The following is a 20,148-nucleotide window of genomic DNA, read 5'->3' as shown; positions in this document are numbered from 1 at the left end:
GAACGTGCCGCCGCGTGTGTACGCGCGCCTCCGCGTCCTCGAATTTTCAGTCGTTGGGCAGAGGGCCACGAGGCCGTAACATCGAACGTTGACCACGCTCGGTATCTCCGACGCAGAGTGAGAAACCGATCTGTGCTCTGTTTTTGCCAGTTTCACCTCTCCCATCGCTCACTTTGCATCGACAAATTATCTCCCGCCTACGTCCAATTAATTCAGTGAATTAACCTTCGAATCCGGGATCGAGTTCTGCATAATCGAGTTCCGTTTCGGAATCTCGGACTGTTTCTCGAGTCGCGTGCAAATCTACCCCTCTCTCTTTCTCTCTTTGTCTGTCTCGTCCATACAAAATTGCACGTCATCGGGTTCATTGAAATCGAGGGAGATCTCGTCAGTTACCCGAATTTCTCGTTTCTCGAAACGCGCGCGAGAAGGTCGGTCTCCTCGGCGATACAGGTCGATTTAAACGCGGCCGCGAGCGCGTTTCCCGGATCTCGCTGATCGGCGTCGGTGGAGATGATCGCTCGACAGCGAATCCTCGGTTTTCGCTAACATGGCTCTACGGGTGTATCAGATCCAAGGTAAGCCGACGTGGCACGGCCACGGGAGACTTAAGTCACTTAAGCTAAAGGCACCAGCGCGCATAACGCGTTCACGTAATGCAGGTAGCAGTCGTAGACGCGGCCGCGCTTAATACGCGGCCTGACGTAACGCGCGACCGGAGGCTTTAAACGAATTAAAGCGCCGTCGGCGACGAGGTCGCAAGCTCGTCGGACGACGGGCACGCGGTGTCTCGCCGTTGCACCGCGCCTCGCGCACTCTCTTCCGTCGCCGGTCCCTCCGCGCGACCTCCGATTTACGCCCGCTTCACGCGCGCGCGCGAGAGAGAGAAAGTGATCGCCAGGTATGTGTGCTCGATTGACATACCCACCAGGCGCATTAATTACTAGTGCAGGATTCCGCAACACATCCAGCAACCAGTCTCACATCCGCGAACATCGCAAGGTCGCCACCGGAGTAGGGCAAGCACTGCGATTTTCTTTTCTTGAATCGCAGTGCGATACGGCAATTTATCGTAAAATCGCTCCTGCAATTCAAATCGCCTCTGCAATTCAAAATCACTCGTTATTTCAGTTAAATATGTACAAATATCGCGCGACAATCTATGATACTTTATACTATCTAATTTAAACTTATACATTTAGAGGCATAATGAAATTATTGAATATTGATTGTCATTAATATTTTATTAAAAAAAAGATAGAAAAGTAACTTTATTGTTTTTATGAGAAAAATGTCAATAAATAATTATAATTATCATTAAACGTGCAATAATATATCCTTATGTGTGTATTGCATGTCTTAATGAATTACTTTTTAAAAAATTTGAAAATTAATGATTTGGAAATAAGTTTTGTAAAATGTCTCCCATTTTGCCTCACGTAAAAAGTATATATAATCAAATTAAGTGATATTTTTAAAAAAACATCATTTAACTTTATTATGCTTTATTTTAAACTATTCTTTCATAGTAAAACTTGTGTTTTCTTGTAGTGGACATTTCAAAGAATATTTTAATATAAAAATAAATAAAAATATCAATATAAAGTTTTAACTGTATTATTTATCATTATTTTAAATACATGAGAATTACTTTTAAAAAATTAAAATATTCTGCGCAAGTTTTTTGTCGAAACAGTTTTATTGGCAATATCGCCGGACATCTTTAACTGCTGATAACATTAAAATATAATATTTGTGTAATAACTTGGAATAAATAGGACAAGAAATTTTAAAAACTATATTACATTAGCTGGACAGTGAATCTTTGTTATATTTATACAAAAAATTGAAATTTAATAAACTGACATTTCGAAGTTACAAGTCATGCGTGTGTTTCCTCTAATTTTCTTTTTTACTTACTATCCAAGAAATATGGAAATACTAGTTTTTGAGAATTTTCCAAATGATTTAGGTTCATACTTCAGCAAATTTAATATAGTTTTTAAATTTTCTTGTCCCATTTATTATATGAGCTGCAATATTGTCCACCAGGCATCCCGCGATACTTCGCCCAGCACAAAAAGTTTGGATGGAACTTCAATTTTTTTTCTTAATAATTTTTATATTCAAAAAAATGATGAATAATACGGTCAAAACCTTATACTGATATATTCATTCATTTTTTAGAAAAAAATTCGTAAAAGTCTTCTACTTTTCGAGAACTTAAACCAGAGAACTCTTCCACTTAATAATTAATTTCATTAAATAAGTTATTTGTAATTTTATATATGATAATTGATTAATTTTGTTTATTGATTTGCCAATTAGTTTAGTCAATTTTAATTGATTATATCCAATATAATATAATATATTTTAATTTATTAATATCCAATATAGTTCTAACTTGCGTCAGTTGCGAACTTCTTAGATTAGATTACATTATTATATTTTTTAAATAATTTTTTATAACTGAAATAATAATATTGTAAATAGTATACAGTCAAAACCTTATATTAATATCTCCATTCATTAAAAAAAATGTCCTACTTTTCGGCGATCTAAATCAGAACTTCCCTTAATAATTAATTTCATTAAACGACTTAGTTATTCGCGATTTTGTACATAACATAATTGACTATTTTGTTTATCTATTCACCGATTATTTTAGTCGATTAACATTTTAATCTATTAATGTCCAATATTGATTCTAGAACACATTATAAAGTGGCGAGCGAACTTTTTAGAGATGACATCTTCTTTAGAAAGTTAGCATTTTTGTGCGTTTCTGTTATTTAAAAGCTCTCTAAGTAATTCCAGTTTCTAAACGTATCAAACAAACACACTGATCCTTCTGAATATACAGACATTAGAACATCCTTCCACAAAGAAGGGCTGAAATGTCGATTCGTTGCACTGCACTTCGCCTCCGCGGCAATCGCGCCACCTGTTCCGCTTATCGACACAATTATGAGTCACATTGCGTCTTGGAATTTCCAGAGAGCGAGCTGGGACCACAGCTACGTCGCGGCGGTTCTCTCAGGATCCCACGGGAGAACGAGGCTCGCGTCATCGCACGGCGGCGGGCGCACACCGCGAGCACGAGGTCGTCGCCGTCGTCGACCTCGACCTCGTCGTCGTCATCATCGGCGGTGTCGGATAGATGCGCGAGCTGCGACACATCGTTCCGGTCCGCCTGGCGCTACGTACCTGTCGCGAGCGACGCACCTGCACCGGAGTATCTCGCCAGGAGTCTGCTGCAACTCGGATGTCCTGCCGTGTCGATGCCCACGTAAGTCAGTCTCACCTTTCTCCCGGCATTTCGCCGTTTCTGCGCGAGGCGCAGGAGCCGAGATGAGAGAAGCCGTCGTGAAATCTCGTGTCGCTGGACTCCCCCGTCCGTTCGTGCTGGTTTCCTCCTCCGCGCGGCATTACACCCCCGCGTTGCCGGGTCGATCCGCTGCGTTTTCCTCCATTGCGTCGTCGCGGACGAACACATTGAGGACACGATTCTCTCACGCGTCTATGATGACCGGAATCGCGGAGCTGCTTGATGATTTATAAGATGACGTCGCGCGGAGGCATATCGAATGCCAGCTGTGCCGGCTGTGTGCGAGGGTTGGTCCTGGTTGCGCAATCGTTGCGCGTGACGTAATCCGGCGAACGGCGAGCAAAAATTTCGACGTGGTTCGGTCTGTTTCCGCCCACGTAATCGGTCACGAAGGGGCGGACGGCAGGAATAACCCGGTATTACCGTTGTCTGTTATAACGTTGTCGACCCATATGTAGAAAGTCGTCAGCAATAATCGACTACCTAATCAAGGTAAAAGTACTAATACTTAAACACACGTACCCATCTGTGGACGTGCTTGTTGCTTTGGACATGAATATTTAAATTTTCAGCGGAATTTATATACATACATTCTGTGTTAAAAATTTTAATATTCCTATTTATTTATTTTCCTTTGTAGATAGACAGAGGAAGGCAAATTTTACTAATCGATTTACGAAGGTTGCGTTCCTTACGAGTGATTTATATGATTTTCAAATTTATCACATAGAAATACAAAAGAAATACGAAAAAAAGATAAAAGTTTACTTAAAACGACACTTCTACGTCAATAATTAATTAAATACAGTATATTTGTTCATCAAAGCAATTAAAAGAATTATAAGTTTCCCATCATAGTTTCACGTCATGATAATCATGAAGGCCTATCTGGATATTTTGTTTCCCAGATAGACAAATATACGTGAATTTAGTAGCAATTTTGCTAGTCGATTTGTAAAGATTACGTCCCTTATGAGCGGCCCATATAACACTCATAATCTTTTTATCACATATAACAAAATAGAAATACGAAAAAAATATAAAAAAATAATCAAAATTTCCGAATAAACTTTCATTATCACGACATGAGACACAATCGACGATAGAAATTTTACAATTCTTTAATTGCACTTATAAAATGATTATACTATGTGTATTAAATTAATTATTAAGTTTACTTTATATAATAATGTAAATTTTTTGTTACATTAATGCAGTAACAAATTTATTAAAAGTCACATTTAGATTTTAATATTATATTTATCACGACATTATTTGGGACATCTCTTTTCGTATTCTTTTTTATTTCATCATTCTATATGATAAATATGAGTACAATGATTAGTCATGAAGGACTGATGTATTTAAAGTTGCTGTAACGTTTATGTATATCACTCTATCAGGATTTATTCAAAAAAACATCATGTAAAATATAATATGGAAATCTGGGTATAACTTTTAGTAAATTTATTGCTGCATCAATAATTAATTCGATACAATATATTTACTACATCAATGATTAATTCAATACGGTATATTTGCGCTTTATTGATGTAATTAAAAAAAATATAAGGTCAATGGTCACGTGACAATAATGAGAATCTATTTGGATATTTTCCTTCTTAGATGGACAAGTGTACGTGAATTTCAGTAACTTCATTAGTCGATTTCTAAATATTGTTTACGAATGGCTCATCTGACACTCATATTTATCACATAAAATAGAAAAATGGAAATGAAAATAGAGAAAAAAATATAAAAAAGAAATTATCAAAATTGTCTTGTAAAATGCATTATAAAAATCTGAGTGTAACTTTAGTAAATCTGTTGCTTTACATTGATATAACAAAAAAAATACGTTATTGTATAATATTAACTTAATGATTCATTCAACACAGTATGCTTGTCTCATAAATATAATTTACAACATTGTGAAAGGTTTTAAAACAATTTAAAATTATTCATCATCAATTGTCTCACGTCGTGATGATCATGGAAGTCCGTCTAGCTTATAATTATGTTTAACACAGAGGATATATGTGTACATATATTGAATATATACATATGTTCTATGTTAAATATTTAAATATTCGTATTTAAAAATCAGCACAACAAGAATATGTAGTGTGTGTGTCCAGGATTAGATACTTTTACCTTCGTAGCATCATTCATGTACGACTCAATGTCACGGCATGCGATTTCGCGTGTTCTCTTTTAATTTGTCCCTTTTTTCCCTGACAAGTTAAGAATTTCGACGCAATACGATAACGCCACTCGGTGCGCTCGACGTGCGCAACGGCACTGATTTTTGTGCGAACAACGTCGCGGGCGATCTCTCACGACGAACGCTCGGAATCCCCGTCTCGATCGACCCTCCAGTGCCGGTGCGGAACGTTGAGACGAACTTCCGCGGGCCGCTGCTGCCGGTCGGAATGGGAGTGAGTGGAAGGGCTAGTTGCGCAACCCCTTCTTCATCGAGGAAGTCTCGCGGGACGATTAAATGCCCGGCTGCGGCATGAGGTTCGACGTACAACACAGCAACAGACTGCAACGTGTCTCGTCGCTATCATTAAAGCTGTCATTAAAGCTAATTTACAATGTGCTCTTTGTATCTTGTTTCATTGCTTCTGCTTTTCTTGTTTCTTCTCGTCTAGAACCAAGAAACATCATTGTGTACAATTTGTTCCCTCTAAGAAAAAGTGTCACTTCACGTGGACCAGAATCAGAATAAATCGTTTTGATTAGATAATAGGTTGACCAATTTTCTTTATTGATTTCATGGTGACTTGTGTTTTTTGTTATTGTCGCTTCAAGATAAAACTTGATCTATAATGTGTTATTTGCTTCCTGTTTCTTTCTCTTTATCTCTTTCTGACTCAAACCTTAAATTTTAAACTTTAAACTTGATCTATAATGTATTATTTGCTTTCTGTTTTTTTTCTCTTTATCTCTTTCTGACTCAAACCTTAAGTTTTACGCTTAAGCTTTAAGCTTTGACTTTAAGCTTTAAGCCAGAAAAAGACAGAAGACAAGAAATAGAACGCAAAGAGTATGTTGTAGATCAGGCTTAAAAGTTGACGAATTTCCGAAGAGACAAGCGACACGTGACAAAAGACACAATCGCCGGTAAAACAGTACATCGAGAAGCAAAGACGCAAGAGATAAAAGGCAGAAAACAAGAAGCAAAGAACACATTGTAGATTAGGCTTAAAACAGAGAGGAGATGTGAAAGGCGGCTGAAATGGCGCTATACTCCGCTGAAAAATCGAACTTGGCGGTGATGTTTGTTGGCGGTCTCGATACCACGAGCGGCAATTGATTGGCTGCGTAGGAGCGGAATGAAGAATGTCCTCCAGGTACATTGTGTGCGCGTGCTGTGGAAGAATACTCCTCTTAGTAGCGGAGGAACGCGTGGACAAGGCTAAATAGACGATCGACGTGTGACAGAGACTGTCGCGCGACGTAACGAGAAAGAGAAAGAGGAGTAACTGCCTCTCACGAGAAGGAAAACGGAAGAGAGATAAGGAATCCTCCAGGGGAAGGTACAGAGCAAATACAGAGAGCAGAAGATGAGCACAATGGGATGATAGGCTCGCCTAGCGGAGGATCGATCGCGTAATTCTCGGCCGAAAGTAAAAGGTGAAAGGTGAGGATGTTATCGGTGTGAGCTGACAAGATCGCGCGGCTATTTTCAACGCGAGCCGATAAGATCCGCCGATGACGATGATGAAGATGAATCTTGCGTGAGAGCCGCTGCGATGAGTCGCGCGGGAAGCCAGGGGCGGAAACAATTTCGCCCATGGAGACTATAAACATAGCGAGCAAAGATAGCGAGCGACAGATAATTAAGATGATTAAATTTCCCAGTCCGGGACACTTCATAAATATGTAGAGCAAGGAAGATCACTCAAAATTATTCATATACATATAAATATATGGAATATTTTATCTATAGATTTCTATCTGAAAAATAATTTAACAACAATGAAGACCCGTTGCATATAGTAGAAACAGAAATTATGTTGTTAAGATAAAACTGTTGTTATTCTTACTTGAAGAAGAACCCGATAGACTGATGCACGTAAACTTGATATATACAGCAGGTTTAAGTATATTAAATCACGAAATTCAGCAACGTTGAGTTCTTTATGACTGATCAGATGGCACTCATATTTATCACATAGAATGACAAAATAGAAATATGAAAATGAATAATCAAATTCGTCACGTTAAACGTAACATGAGAACCTGAGGGTAATTTTGAGTAAATTTGTTATTGCATCAATATATTATTTATACTGTTGTGTGATACAAAAATTTAATAATTAATTTAATACGATATTCGATATTCGATGCAATTAAAAAAATTATAAGATTTCCATCATCGGTTGTCTGACATGATAATAATCATGAAAGTCTATATGGGTCTACCCGGGGAGTAATTATATTTACCAGAGCTATGTTAATTTTCTTGAGAAAGTCATTTCTTGTCAGAAGCATTTGAAAAATCCTTTGAACCCGAATAAGCTGGGATAGTTTGGCCTAGTGTGGGACAAATTGACGTCTCTGATAGCATTCGAAAAAGCCCAGGACAACGGAAAAACTGAGCTGTTCCGGGAAACAAAGGAACTCTGACATCTTCAGACAACAACCACAATTTCGATTGGTCGGCGACTTCCGCGAGAGAAGAGAGAGCCTCGAGATTTACCTGCAAGTAGCGAGCGCAACCACACGCCATGCGGCTCCGCTTTGTTCTTTCAGGCTGGTATACGTGTGTACATATGTGTGTGTTGTGTGTGCGTGTATAATCGTCTATATACCTATCGCGATGATATTCGGTCAATAGGTGACTCGCGCGGCGCAGACGCCAGGCTATTGGTGTACGCGCTTGTGGTGTGTACGTGCGGGGTGCCTCACACCGTGGCGCAGGTACACGTACATACACCCACCAACCGCGAAAGCGCCGCCGAGAGAGCGTCGCGGAGACGAGTAGCACGAGCGTGGACTGCGGCTCGCATGCTCCACGCTTCGCGCCGCATTGCCGTATTCCTCCTCTCGGGAGTCGACAGAGGACTATCGTCCGGGAGTATCACGGTGGACGCGCGATCGACGTCGGAGAAGAGCGACAACGGCAGCGGAGAAGGAGGAGGTGGACGTGGAGAAGGAAACGACGGAAGAGACGACAGTGGCAACGGCGCGCGACGTCGTTATCCTCCATCTCGCTCGTCTATCTCGTCAGCGAGGTCGGTGCGCGTCTTCCTCGGCGCAGATAGTGCCAATTGCTCGTGCTCCGACTCCTGGTGAACGCTCTTGGTCGACGGTGTTCGGCGAGCGACGGGATCTTCGGTGATAATTTCGAGAGCGTCGAGAGGAGCTTTCAAGAGCAGCCTGAGAGCGGCAGAGAATCCAGCATCCTCGAGAAGGAGAGAAGAAGAGAACCACGTCGACGATCAACGTCCACGTTTCGAGAGGGAGCGGACGTGTGCCGAAGGAGAGATAAACGAAGGCCGGCCGGCTGATAACGCTACCTGGAGGCCGGACTGATGCCTCGCGCTTAGGCAGCCGAGGTCGCCGGCGGGTCGCATGACGCGTTCTCGACGCGGCGAGGCGAGAAACGGAAGGAGGATGCGGGAAGATTGGAATAATTGAAGCCGCGCTTCTCTCGCGTGGGGCAAAGAGACCCAGTTCCAGCTCGGAAGGCAGCCTTTGCATGTGTTCGCTGTGAACAGCAACGCGGGACAGTGGCGCCTCTCTACTGGACTGCCAGCTACGATAACGCTCACCGCAGGTGCGAGCGAAAGCTGCGTGAACACCGGCTCGCGAACTTTACACGAGAGTTTGCCGAAGTAGAGATGAGTTCTCGTTCACGTCGACCTCTGGTTTTCGTAGTATGGTCGTGGTAATCGTAGACCCATATAATTCCAAGATGTAACTTGCTCGACTATTTGTCATTCACGATCGACCGACCTCATCCCTTCATATGTGAATACGCCGACGACTCGAAAGTGCGTGAAACCTCTGGGATATATCTCGTTTAAACATTTAAACCCGATCAGAAATTTACCTATAGTCCTGATCAGGTTGATCGCAATCAATTTACTAGTCTGTATAAAGTAACACGTCATGAAGTCTTAATTATCAATAATTCTTATTCAATAACGTCTTAATTGCTACTTTGGCTTACATGACTTATCAGGACCTGACACTAGATAGTTGGTTGGGATCGATCAGGATGAGAGTAAATTTCTACAGGCTCGAGTCGCAACAGCAGTGTGATCACTTTTTTAGAGTCTGAGAGAATCGAGCCTAACGTAGAAAGAAAGCTATTTGATTTTTCCGAACTTTGAAAGAAGTATCTTTTTAGATACGGCGAGTTAGATTCGAGTCAGCCCGCAAGCAGACCACAGCTATCGCTGTCGTTATTTGAAAAATATCGTAACACACGAATCGAAACGGAAAGATTGTTCCATTCGATGCTAAATGGGAGATAAAGATATTGCCAGATAACACGAACTTCTAAAGGATATCTTGAAAACGTCATATCTTTCATGTCCTTCAGACGTTTTTTAGAAGTTCGTGCTGTCCGGATAGCTTCGATCTTTCGAGACAGACATATTTATCCCATTAAAGACACTTTCAATCACGACATTGGCGTATCAGGAGGTAGGACGTACTGAGAACTCGCGAATAATTTTTCCTAATACTCGCCGTTGAGCATGCATCGTCGTTCCGGAAATATACTTCCGGAATAATGCGCCTGCACTGGCGAAATGCCAGACAGTTGAGGACGATCGATTCCGCGATCATGTGTAACTCGTGTCACCTCTCTGCGCGAAATGGGCCACATAAGAATACGGAATGAAAATCGCAGCGAGCTATTGCAAGATCGAGCATAGAATAAAACATCCGTTTATTGACAACCAGTCAATCATCCTTAGTCATGGGCATTCTAGAAAAAGCTGGTGTTTCTTACGACTACCCGAGTCGAAAATTTGATCCTGCTTTATCTTTTCAATATTCCATTTAACGCCTACTTTGTTACTCTGAAGTCTATATTAGCTTTTTTTATTTAATCTACCAACATTGACTGAGAGATCCTCTTTAAAACCTTCAAGTGGCATTTCATGCATTTTCTGCCATTTAGTGGTGTTAAATAGGACTTCAGTTTCTGTGTATATTAAACATACACTGATCCTTCAGAATATACAGACGTTAGAAGGTTAGATCGAAGGGCTAAAATTTCGACTCGGGCAGCGACAGTTATTCACAGTTTTAGTTATAAAGTTCTTTCTTGTGGAATCATAAAGTGCAGTTAAGAAGTTTAACTACAATGCTGGTCACAAGATAAACCTAGTTTTCTTCTGGAGTGTCAATAATTAAGGGATGTCAATATTTAGGTGTTTTACCTTACGAGTGATTAAAGCCGAAGAACACTGTTGAATTGGAAAAAAATTCTAAACTGATAAACGCTCTTAAAATGCATCGTGAACGTTGCACTGCTAGGCACAAAAAGTGAAGCAAGCTGATTCGCGAGCGAAAATTGTCTCGGTGATGAATAAACGGTCTGAATAAACGCGGTCTAGAAGAGATTGAAATCTTCCCTCTCTTGTCAAGAGACATCATACTTTATCCGTGCACCGAGATGGAGTCGATTGCGCGGGTTAGTTAACTCCGACTATTCGGTTTTCCAATTCGCGTCCGAATAGGATTCGTCGCGCTTCTGCTTACAGTTGGTCGTGACATTTGCTGTTTGTTCGTCGTCGTGTCTGGAACATGTCAGTCTCTAGTTGAGAAACTGAAGTGCTTTCAGAGGCAAGGTCGAGATATTTTCAGTCCCGCAGTTTTCCGTATTAGAATATATTTCAATGGAGATTTGCATGTTACACCGAGATATATATTCCCCTGATCTGCATCTATGCATCTCTATAACGCGGGATTAAAATACACGGGAAGCACCATAGGCGCACCATACAGTCTCCCATCTCCAATGGAATCGATACGTGTCTTTTTATGTCGCGCGAGCTGAAGAGAAAACAACACACGCCTATGACAATCGATCGTGGAATCGCGGAATCGGATTGAAAGCTCGACCTCCCCGTCGACCTCTGAACCGCAACAGAGTGGGCCGATTTGATCAGCCTCGTTGAGTATTATCAGAAAGGTCCCGACGCTGTTTCGCCTCGGCCGCCTGATGAGAAGCGCGATATTTATGTCCACAATGATATATTTCGCTCAAGTAATAAATAAATAAATAAATTAATGGTTTCGTGGAAATAAGAATTTTTTTAGGACGTGACCATTAACCCAACTATGAAGCGTACAGTTCGGTAGCGTTTTCTAGAATTCGAGCGCAAGACTTGATGAGGAAGACATGAGACTCCTCTCGAAATGTCTCATGTCTTTCTTCCACACATAGAAAAATATATGCTGTATTCAAGTAAATGTGTTACTTGTATTTCACAGATATTTTATAACTTCATAAAACTGTCACAAATTCATAAGAATCAAATTTATTTCATATACTCGGAATTCTCATAAAGGCAGATGTGCGCAAATTTGGCAGCAACTTTATCAGTCGATTTGTATTAATATTATATTAATATAATATTCTCAGATTTGTGGTGAGTATATTTTAAGACTATACGTCACTCCAATCTGTCTCCTTCTGTTTTAGACCTCGTGGCGTTGGATCGGAGCAACCGCCGAGCAGCGACAGCGATGATTACTCCACCGCCCAACATCAGCAGCAGCAGCAACAACAACAACAACAACAACAACAACAGCAGCAGCAACATCACCACCATCACCAAGGTCACGCTCACAGCCATGGACAGAGCCACGGACAGTTGGACGGTTATGCGGTGCCCAAAGTCCAGGTGTCGGGCCCACCAACCACCGATGAATCCGCTTCCATCATCAATGGGTGAGTGAACAAACAATCATTTCTCTAAAGATTGCATCTTTAATCGCGGATTGCGGACGAGAAACCGTGCGTATTTTTGTAAATCAACTCTTCAACTGTGGATTTTCTTTTTGTGTAATTTGGATTACTTTTTTTTCAATTATCAACTATTAAGTGCAATTATATGCACTTAATTTTATCCCAAAGGTGCTCTTATGCACATCATCTCTGACGCAAAGTGTTCTATACTTGTTACCGTCTACATATATAGATTAGATAAAATTGAACACAAAATTCCTCTACCATTTTACAAACGAGCACGTAAAATTTTGAATTATTAACTAAAGAAGATTGGCAGATAATCACAACAGATGAGTTATGATGACGAAGCTTTTGCTGTCGTATGTATTTGTAGATTAGGTCAAATTGAACAAAAAAGTCTTCTACCATTTTGCAAACTACGTAGATTTTTATTTATTAATTAGAGAACACGGGTGCATTATCGCGCACGATCAGCCGCCAATTTTTTCAATTAGTAACTCAAAAATTCGCAAGATTATTTGTAAACTGGTACAAGACTTTTTTATTCAGTCTGACCTAATCTATATGCACACGACTGCAGGCGTCGTTATTCCTATTTATACAGCTCATCTGTCGCGTGACCTCATTCGCTAATCTTTCTTAATTAACTTAAAAATAAAAATCTTGCGTATTTGTTTGCAAAATGGTAGAGGAATTTTGTGTTTAGTATGAGCTAACCTACACGTGTACACGTAATATGGGACATTTTGCATCCTGTATAAGCTAAAGATAATTACCTTTATCATTCAGTTTCCCGACGCGTGACATTTCAGCGTCGTGCATTCCCAGAATGTATAGCGTGTCTGCCTTAATTAGAACGAAATATACATATAGAACGGTGAAATATTTAACAGTTAATTAAAGACCGACACAATTGCATAATATAAACATGAATACGAAGGAGTTTAACAAATATGTGAAAATGTAGGATAAAGTGAGTTTGCACTTTATTAGTCACCACGCCTCATATTCTTTCGAGAGCAGTACGGGGATTAAAGAATTTTAATCCAGTTATATTCTACCGTTTCAAAGTTATTTCATCTACTATAACAACAATCGATAATAGAGAGGCTAAAATTAATTGGACGAAACTAAGCGAGGGTAGATAATGACCGTGAACCCTAATTGCGGCTAACGTTTATTTATGGAAACGCCTGACAGGTAAAGATCGTTAACGATAACGATGCCATTAAGATTGTAATCATTGTGCAAAGGAGCGTCGACAAACACTTCGTGATACGCAAATAATCAAGAATAAATAATTAGTCGATCTAACGTTGAGAAAATAACTCGCTCACGTCTTCATCTACGAATTCTTTTGTAGCAGGCGAACGATTTTATGAATGAACGCGGCGTGTAGCGTGTATGCGACGCATCATGCATCGCGTAAAGATTCTAATCGACATGAAGTGACGGCAAGTTTGAAATAAATATCTAACGAGCCTCTCTCTCTCTCTCTCTCTCTCTCTCTCTCTCTCGGTTGAATGACTCTTGCGCAATTTCCATTCAATTTTCCAACCCGCGATGTTTCAGCATTGTATGTTTCCAGAATATGCGACATACCTGTACTTCAATTGGAATTTAACAATAATAATAAAAAATTGCCATGAATAAAATATCTCGAAGCGTACTCATAAAGTGCAATTAATATATTATTTACTGAAATGCTATACTTATAACTGATGCTTCAGTTGTAAATATAGTTCTGCAATCAGTAAAATCTCGCTGAAAGATTGATAGCAGCGACTGTTTCCATTAACTGATGCAGTTTGCAAGCGCAGTGTGATCGCACATGAAGCGCGCACGAAACTCGTTAACCAGATAGATATTCAGCAGCAATTTTATTAATTTTACAAAAGTTGCTATGACCTTATGAGTCGTTCACACGGTACCTATAGAAATAACAGAATAACGAAATATTTAACATTGTTAATTAAAAACCGCCACATTAAAATGTCGAAACACACAGAAAAATATTATTTTACTGCTAAGAAAAGCATTCACTTTCCTTCTTTTAAATAATGGTTATCTTCAATAAAGATTATTTTCTCTCTTTACATAATATTCTTAAAATATATTCATTACAAATTTTAAAAAGATTATCTCATCATGTACTCAAAAGAAAAGAATTTACTCTTTTTACAAAAATATTATAAATTATCGAAGAAAAGTTGGTTTGATTCTATGTGATAATAAGCAAACCAAATTTTTATTCTAATTTAGTATTGTTGATTGAAATGCTAAACTAACCAGAATTCGTATTTTGAATAAGTTGTATTTTGAATAAATCAAATATTTCTAATGAACTTACGATAGATTATGGTAGATTAACGGATATCAGTCAGTCAGTGGCAAGCACGTATATGCAATAATTTCAATAATTAGTATCTAGCATGCAACATTTGCATGCAGCAAGATATAGTAATATATTAAGTTAGAATACTGTGAAAGCTAGATTTCAGTTTTGTTAGTGCCTGCACAATAGTCGTACGAAACACAAAAGCCGGACATACGTGGAATGGAAACGTGAAAACGGCATCATTACAATGGGTGGTCCTCACAGTCTCCCGATACTAATCCCATTGAAAATATATGGGCAGTCACGAAAACAAAGCTTCGAGAAAAATGAATTTTCACAGAAAAACGAATTTTCACATTCAACGAATTTCATTTTGAAACAGTTGTCGCATCAGCTTTGCACAATAAATCGTAATCAGAGATATTACCCGGAAAATCTCGTTGAGAGCATGCCTGGACACGGCCAAGACATAATCGACAAAGGATTGGATGTCATAAACGCATTTTAGTGCATGTAATATACATTAAAACTGTGTTCATAATGTTGAAAAAGACTTTGTATTCTAAAAATAGCATACACGTTCTTGTACTGACTGTATAAACTTATACAGAAATACTTGAAGTACATGAAGTAACATTTATTTGAATAAGATATGTATTTTTCTGTATGTATATTAATCATAAAAGTTTATATATCGATAATCACAAAAGTCTATCTGGATAATTCCATCGTCGTAAACGCAATAGTTGTATTCAATGTATCATATAACGAACTACACTATACTATAGATTTTCCAATAATATCTTATTTCCACCGGTCAAAATCAGAAAGATATAAGAAGAAGGAGCGTTTCTACCAAAAATCAGTGATATCTGTGAATGGTATGTCTAATGAATATTCACCGATTATCAGTGAAATACTCCTTCTGAAATCAGAAACATTTTTGAAAGTTTAAACAAAATAAATAATATGTTCTGAACGTAATTATGTATTGTTTTGGCAAGTGACTTTTGGCTGTTTCCGAAACTGAAAAACCTCTTAAAAGGAAAGAGATTTGACGATGTGGAGGATATAAAACAGAATGCGACGAGATAGCTGTTGAGTATTTCAGAAACTGAATTCTAGGACTGCTTCAAGAAGTGAAAGCAGCGCTGGAAGAAGGTTATGGCAAAGAAGAATACTCTGAAGAGAACATAATCGCCATTGGTTCAGAGTATTTCTCTTTATATTGCGGAAGATCGGATAATTTTCAGACAGACTTCGTATAGGCTTCAAAGTATCAAAGTAGAATCTAATATTAAGATAGATTGAATCTAATATTAAGGTCGAAATTGGGGTCAAAATTTGGTCTGTGGCAATTGCCAAATAAATGATTAAGAGAGTCAATTCAGAAATTCGATTTTCCAATTCTACTCTTATACCGTCCAAAAGCTGCCGCGGTTTGACAAGGTCAATGAAGCGCGCGATTAGGATCGCACGGCCACCCCATTAATCCCCCATTAGCGAAAGTACAGACCTCAAATTCACGAATTAATCGCGTATTCTCGATCGCGTATTCATCGCGCGCGTTGAAATTATAATAGCGAGTGTATCGACGGTGACAGAGCGGCGCGACGCTCTTTAATCTCCATAATATGTGCGCGCAATTCAATTTCCATGAGTCAACAACTCGACAAGCGAACGTCCGCGCGCGCGCGTAATCGGCACGTCAGGTGCGTAAACGCATCACACAGGTGTTTGCACGCAGAGATGTCGCGAACAATCGGTAAGTTCGCGTCGAACAGAACCACGCCGCGCGTTCCCATATTATCGTATCGTTCGGCTTGGCGTGCTGATAACAGCACCGCGTTCCCTTATCACTACGCGCCCCGTAATGATTCGCGTCGTTGATCAGCAGTAGCCGTCCGTACTCTAGTATCTAGCCTCTCGCGAATTTCGTCGGACGAGAAAACGAGTCGGCACGATGTGTCCTCGGCGGCGCAATCCGTTTGTGGCCGGCAGAGCGGAAATCAACGGACTGTTCGAGGTTGTTCATGATATTTCATCCACATTAAACGGAATTTTGTGATCCATTTCGTTTGCCTCTTCTCCTCCACCATTGTCTCGCGCGACGAGATGAACCTGACTCGCAGAACGAAGACTCCCTCGCGAATTCGGCGGTTAGACTACAGCAGCAAGGAGAACATCTCGACAGCGCTGAGCATCTCCCGCAACTACAAGAATCGGTTCCTCAGGAAATGCGAAGTCGCGCTGCATTGGCTGCGAATTAAGAAACGCGTGGGAATGTGCAACGAGCGAATATCGTGCGTTTACCACAAGGAGCACACGCAGCTGCAGGTGAACGTCAAGTGCGAATGTGCGTCGGAGTGGTGAGTGCGTCGCGATCCACGATACGCTTCAATCTTTGGGCGACGAATCTTATCTGTCGAGTTTATTCTTAGAGAAAGCCGCGGGTTACATATTCTTATGCTATTTAGTGATATTTACTTATACAACACATTTTACTTCGCTCTTGCATCCTCGAGAACGCAATTGATTATCGCGGATGTTATTAATATTTCGTCTTCCTCAGAAATTTTCCGAAGGAAGAAGTCAACAAATTACTGATTATTTCGCTAATAGGACATCGATACGCAGTTGACGTGAATTGAGAAATTTAATTACTCGAATGACGCAGTGCGGGCAATCAAATTCTCTCGTTTCCGAATTATATTTTTCCATTATCGTTGCGATCTCATGCAATTTCATAGGCACATAAATAACTGTGTGCCCGTTCACAATACGGAATATATTAGGAAAATATCACGTAAAAATATGATGTAAAAAAAATGATATAAATATCGAAATATCTCTCAAGATTTTATGAAAGGTACGTACAGACCTATACCTCAACGATCAAGATCCAGGTTGTTTTCGTACCTTTAAGCGACTTCCAAGAAAGGAGCTTCTCAGCTTATTTTGAACACGAAAAAGAGATTTGATTGGATTAACTAAATGTGTGGTGAAATATGAACAGACTAGAAATTCTGGTTGAAGTTATCAGAATTCTATGCTCAAGTTAACTGGAAATTTAGTTTGGTTAACCAGAATCTTATTAATTTGAACACAGAATTCCGATAATTTCAACCGGAATTCCTGGTTCGTTATTTCACCAGACATTTGATTAATTTGATTAAATTTTTTTTCTCTGTATTTTTTTGTTTCTGTGAACCGTTATAGAGATACTGAGATAAAGTTTTTCTAGCTTGTACAATATGTTATCTATATAGACTTTAGATTAGTGCCGGATTCCAGATGATCTGGTAATCACATTACTGCCTTGACAATCCGAGAAGATACAAGACGAACTTTTATTTCTAATCGACTTCAGAGAAAAATTTTTAATAAATAATTACGAAATACGAAATAAAAAACTTCCTTAACCAAAATCCTCAAAAACCTTAAAACTCCTAAGAAGTACGAAATAATTTTGAATCAGTATCCCTATGTATTTACAATCCTATTCTAATATTCTAGTGATATTAAAAGTCAACACGAAAAGAACTAATTATAAGTAGTTAACTATCTAACCGGATGAGAATAAATAACAAAAAAGAGGTATGATGAAGAGAACTCAATCAGTCATCTTTCCGCACCGTTTTCTGATATCGTTAGAATATTAGAATAGAACTATAGCTATATATAGGAATATTAAGGGATGCTAAAGATGAAAATTTCATTGACAGTATACTGACATTTACTGCAAAGTTTACGTTGTATTTGTTGTATAGAATTATAGATGCCTTTACGCACTGAAAGTTCGTGCAAAAATAAATGGAAGCATTGCTGAATATATAACGAAAACGAAAACAAATTTTCAAATGTAAAATATCAAGCTGTCAATTAACGTAATATTTGCCTAATCCAAAACTTCTACAGTTTGTACATAGATATAGCTTGTAAAAAAGTATATGGATGCTTCAAAAGGAAAAATTCTGAAGAACATTACTATAACTTCGCATCTGAATTCAAAAGCTTAAAAATATCGGAAAAAGTTTGCAGAAAGATTTCTACTCGCGTGCGAGTATGCGTGCGTGATTAGATTTTCCGCTATATATGGTAAAACTAAGCAACATATATTTATGTAAGTCTTATTTGTACAAGAAATACAAGACTGATAGCGAGATTGTGTTAACGACGATCGTCTCTGCATTTTCGAGTTCATCATCGGCTCGAGCAAAATTATTTCATACTTTTTAGAATTTTTGAGGTTCTCAAAAAAAGCCATTTATTTTTATTAACAAAGTTTTTTATTTCCCGATCATTTGTCTTCCTTGATGGTCATAATTACTAAAAAAAAATGATGGTCATAATTACTAAAAAAAATGATATAAATATTTTAGAAAATTATTAAGAATTATATCAAAGGATACCTCGTGATACAGACTTGAACGATCAAGATTCAGGTTATTTTCTCGTTGGCTTATCAGCTTATGCAACTGTTGGTGGTTGACCTGGTTACGTTATCATTGACAATTGCGTCTCGCAATTGTGTGATTCTTTTCATGAAGAAAAATTAACACAGGCAGAGACTATGCAACATATTCTTCAACCGATTTGAAAGCTAATAAAAAAGAGTGACTAAGGCCCGATTGCACCAATGTTATTTTAGCTTTAAGCAAAACTTAAATATGTGCCTGTCTTTATTTATTTAGAAAGAAAAATAAAGATAGATACATGTTTAAGTTTCGCTTAAAGCCAGAATAACGTTGGTGCAATCGGACCTATTGAGAGACTTATTGATACATTTACTGCTATACACGGAGAAAACTTTATAGTAAATGTTCTTACAGGATTTGTAACTGAAATATAGATTTGTAACTGAAGAATAGATCGACATTTTGCAATAATTTACTTCTGCTGCGTATATTTAGGAAATGAAACATTTATTATGTTTCTAACGAAATCTATTATCTTTCTAACGAAATTCATTATGTTCCTTAGTAAAATATACTTTACTATCTATTTTTGAATTGAAAAAATGACTGGTAATTATTACTAAATGTATTTGTAGTTACAAAATTTAAGTGTAAACTATTAAATATGATAATAATAACTAAATATATAGTAGATTTTATATATGAAGGACTTCTGATTATAGTCAAATGGAATAATGATTTTAGTAATAGTTACCAAATATTTAACATATGTTGCCATTTGTATTTGATGACTACCAGAGAAATATTATAAAATCATTCAATTCTATTTTACAAAATATTTGATAACTATAATATTCATCTTATTAAGGCGACGAAGTATTTGGTGACTATTACAACCATACCTATTTTAATACACGTATCGATATTCGTCGCATATCGACAGTTGTTGTGTTGTCTCTAATATTTGCTAATATACTGAGAGAAATTATTCGTTAAGAAACAAATGGATATTTCCAATCAAAGTACCGATGAATTTTTGTATCTGATCAGGAAACATCCGATGAGAAATAACGGTTGATAATTTTTTTATTTATTTATCTGATGAAATGCCATTATGATC

The 20,148-nt window shown here is 38.4% G+C and overlaps 1 protein-coding gene across 5 annotated transcripts in view; it reads left to right on the top strand.

The window, feature by feature from the left end:
- LOC116841574 (GRAM domain-containing protein 2B-like) overlaps nt 1-20,148 on the top strand; it is a 116,690-nt gene that overhangs the window by 13,657 nt on the left and 82,885 nt on the right. For 3 of the 5 annotated variants that reach the window (XM_032809655.1, XM_032809654.1, XM_032809656.1), the window contains 2 exons: nt 2,998-3,289; nt 12,003-12,251. In XM_032809655.1, the coding sequence (XP_032665546.1) occupies nt 2,998-3,289; nt 12,003-12,251 (541 nt within the window). Of the gene's footprint in view, nt 1-410; nt 579-2,997; nt 3,290-12,002; nt 12,252-14,415; nt 16,980-20,148 lie in introns of those variants that run through there. The other 2 variants (XM_032809657.1, XM_032809659.1) reach the window with 2 other exon arrangements.

This window comes from Odontomachus brunneus, unplaced genomic scaffold (assembly GCF_010583005.1).
Source record: "Odontomachus brunneus isolate Ranch 3 - 2012 unplaced genomic scaffold, Obru_v1 Obru_scaffold_016, whole genome shotgun sequence".
Classification (NCBI taxonomy): domain Eukaryota; kingdom Metazoa; phylum Arthropoda; class Insecta; order Hymenoptera; family Formicidae; genus Odontomachus; species Odontomachus brunneus.
Note: the sequence above shows the minus strand (reverse complement) of the source record. Positions and strands in the feature narration are given on the sequence as shown.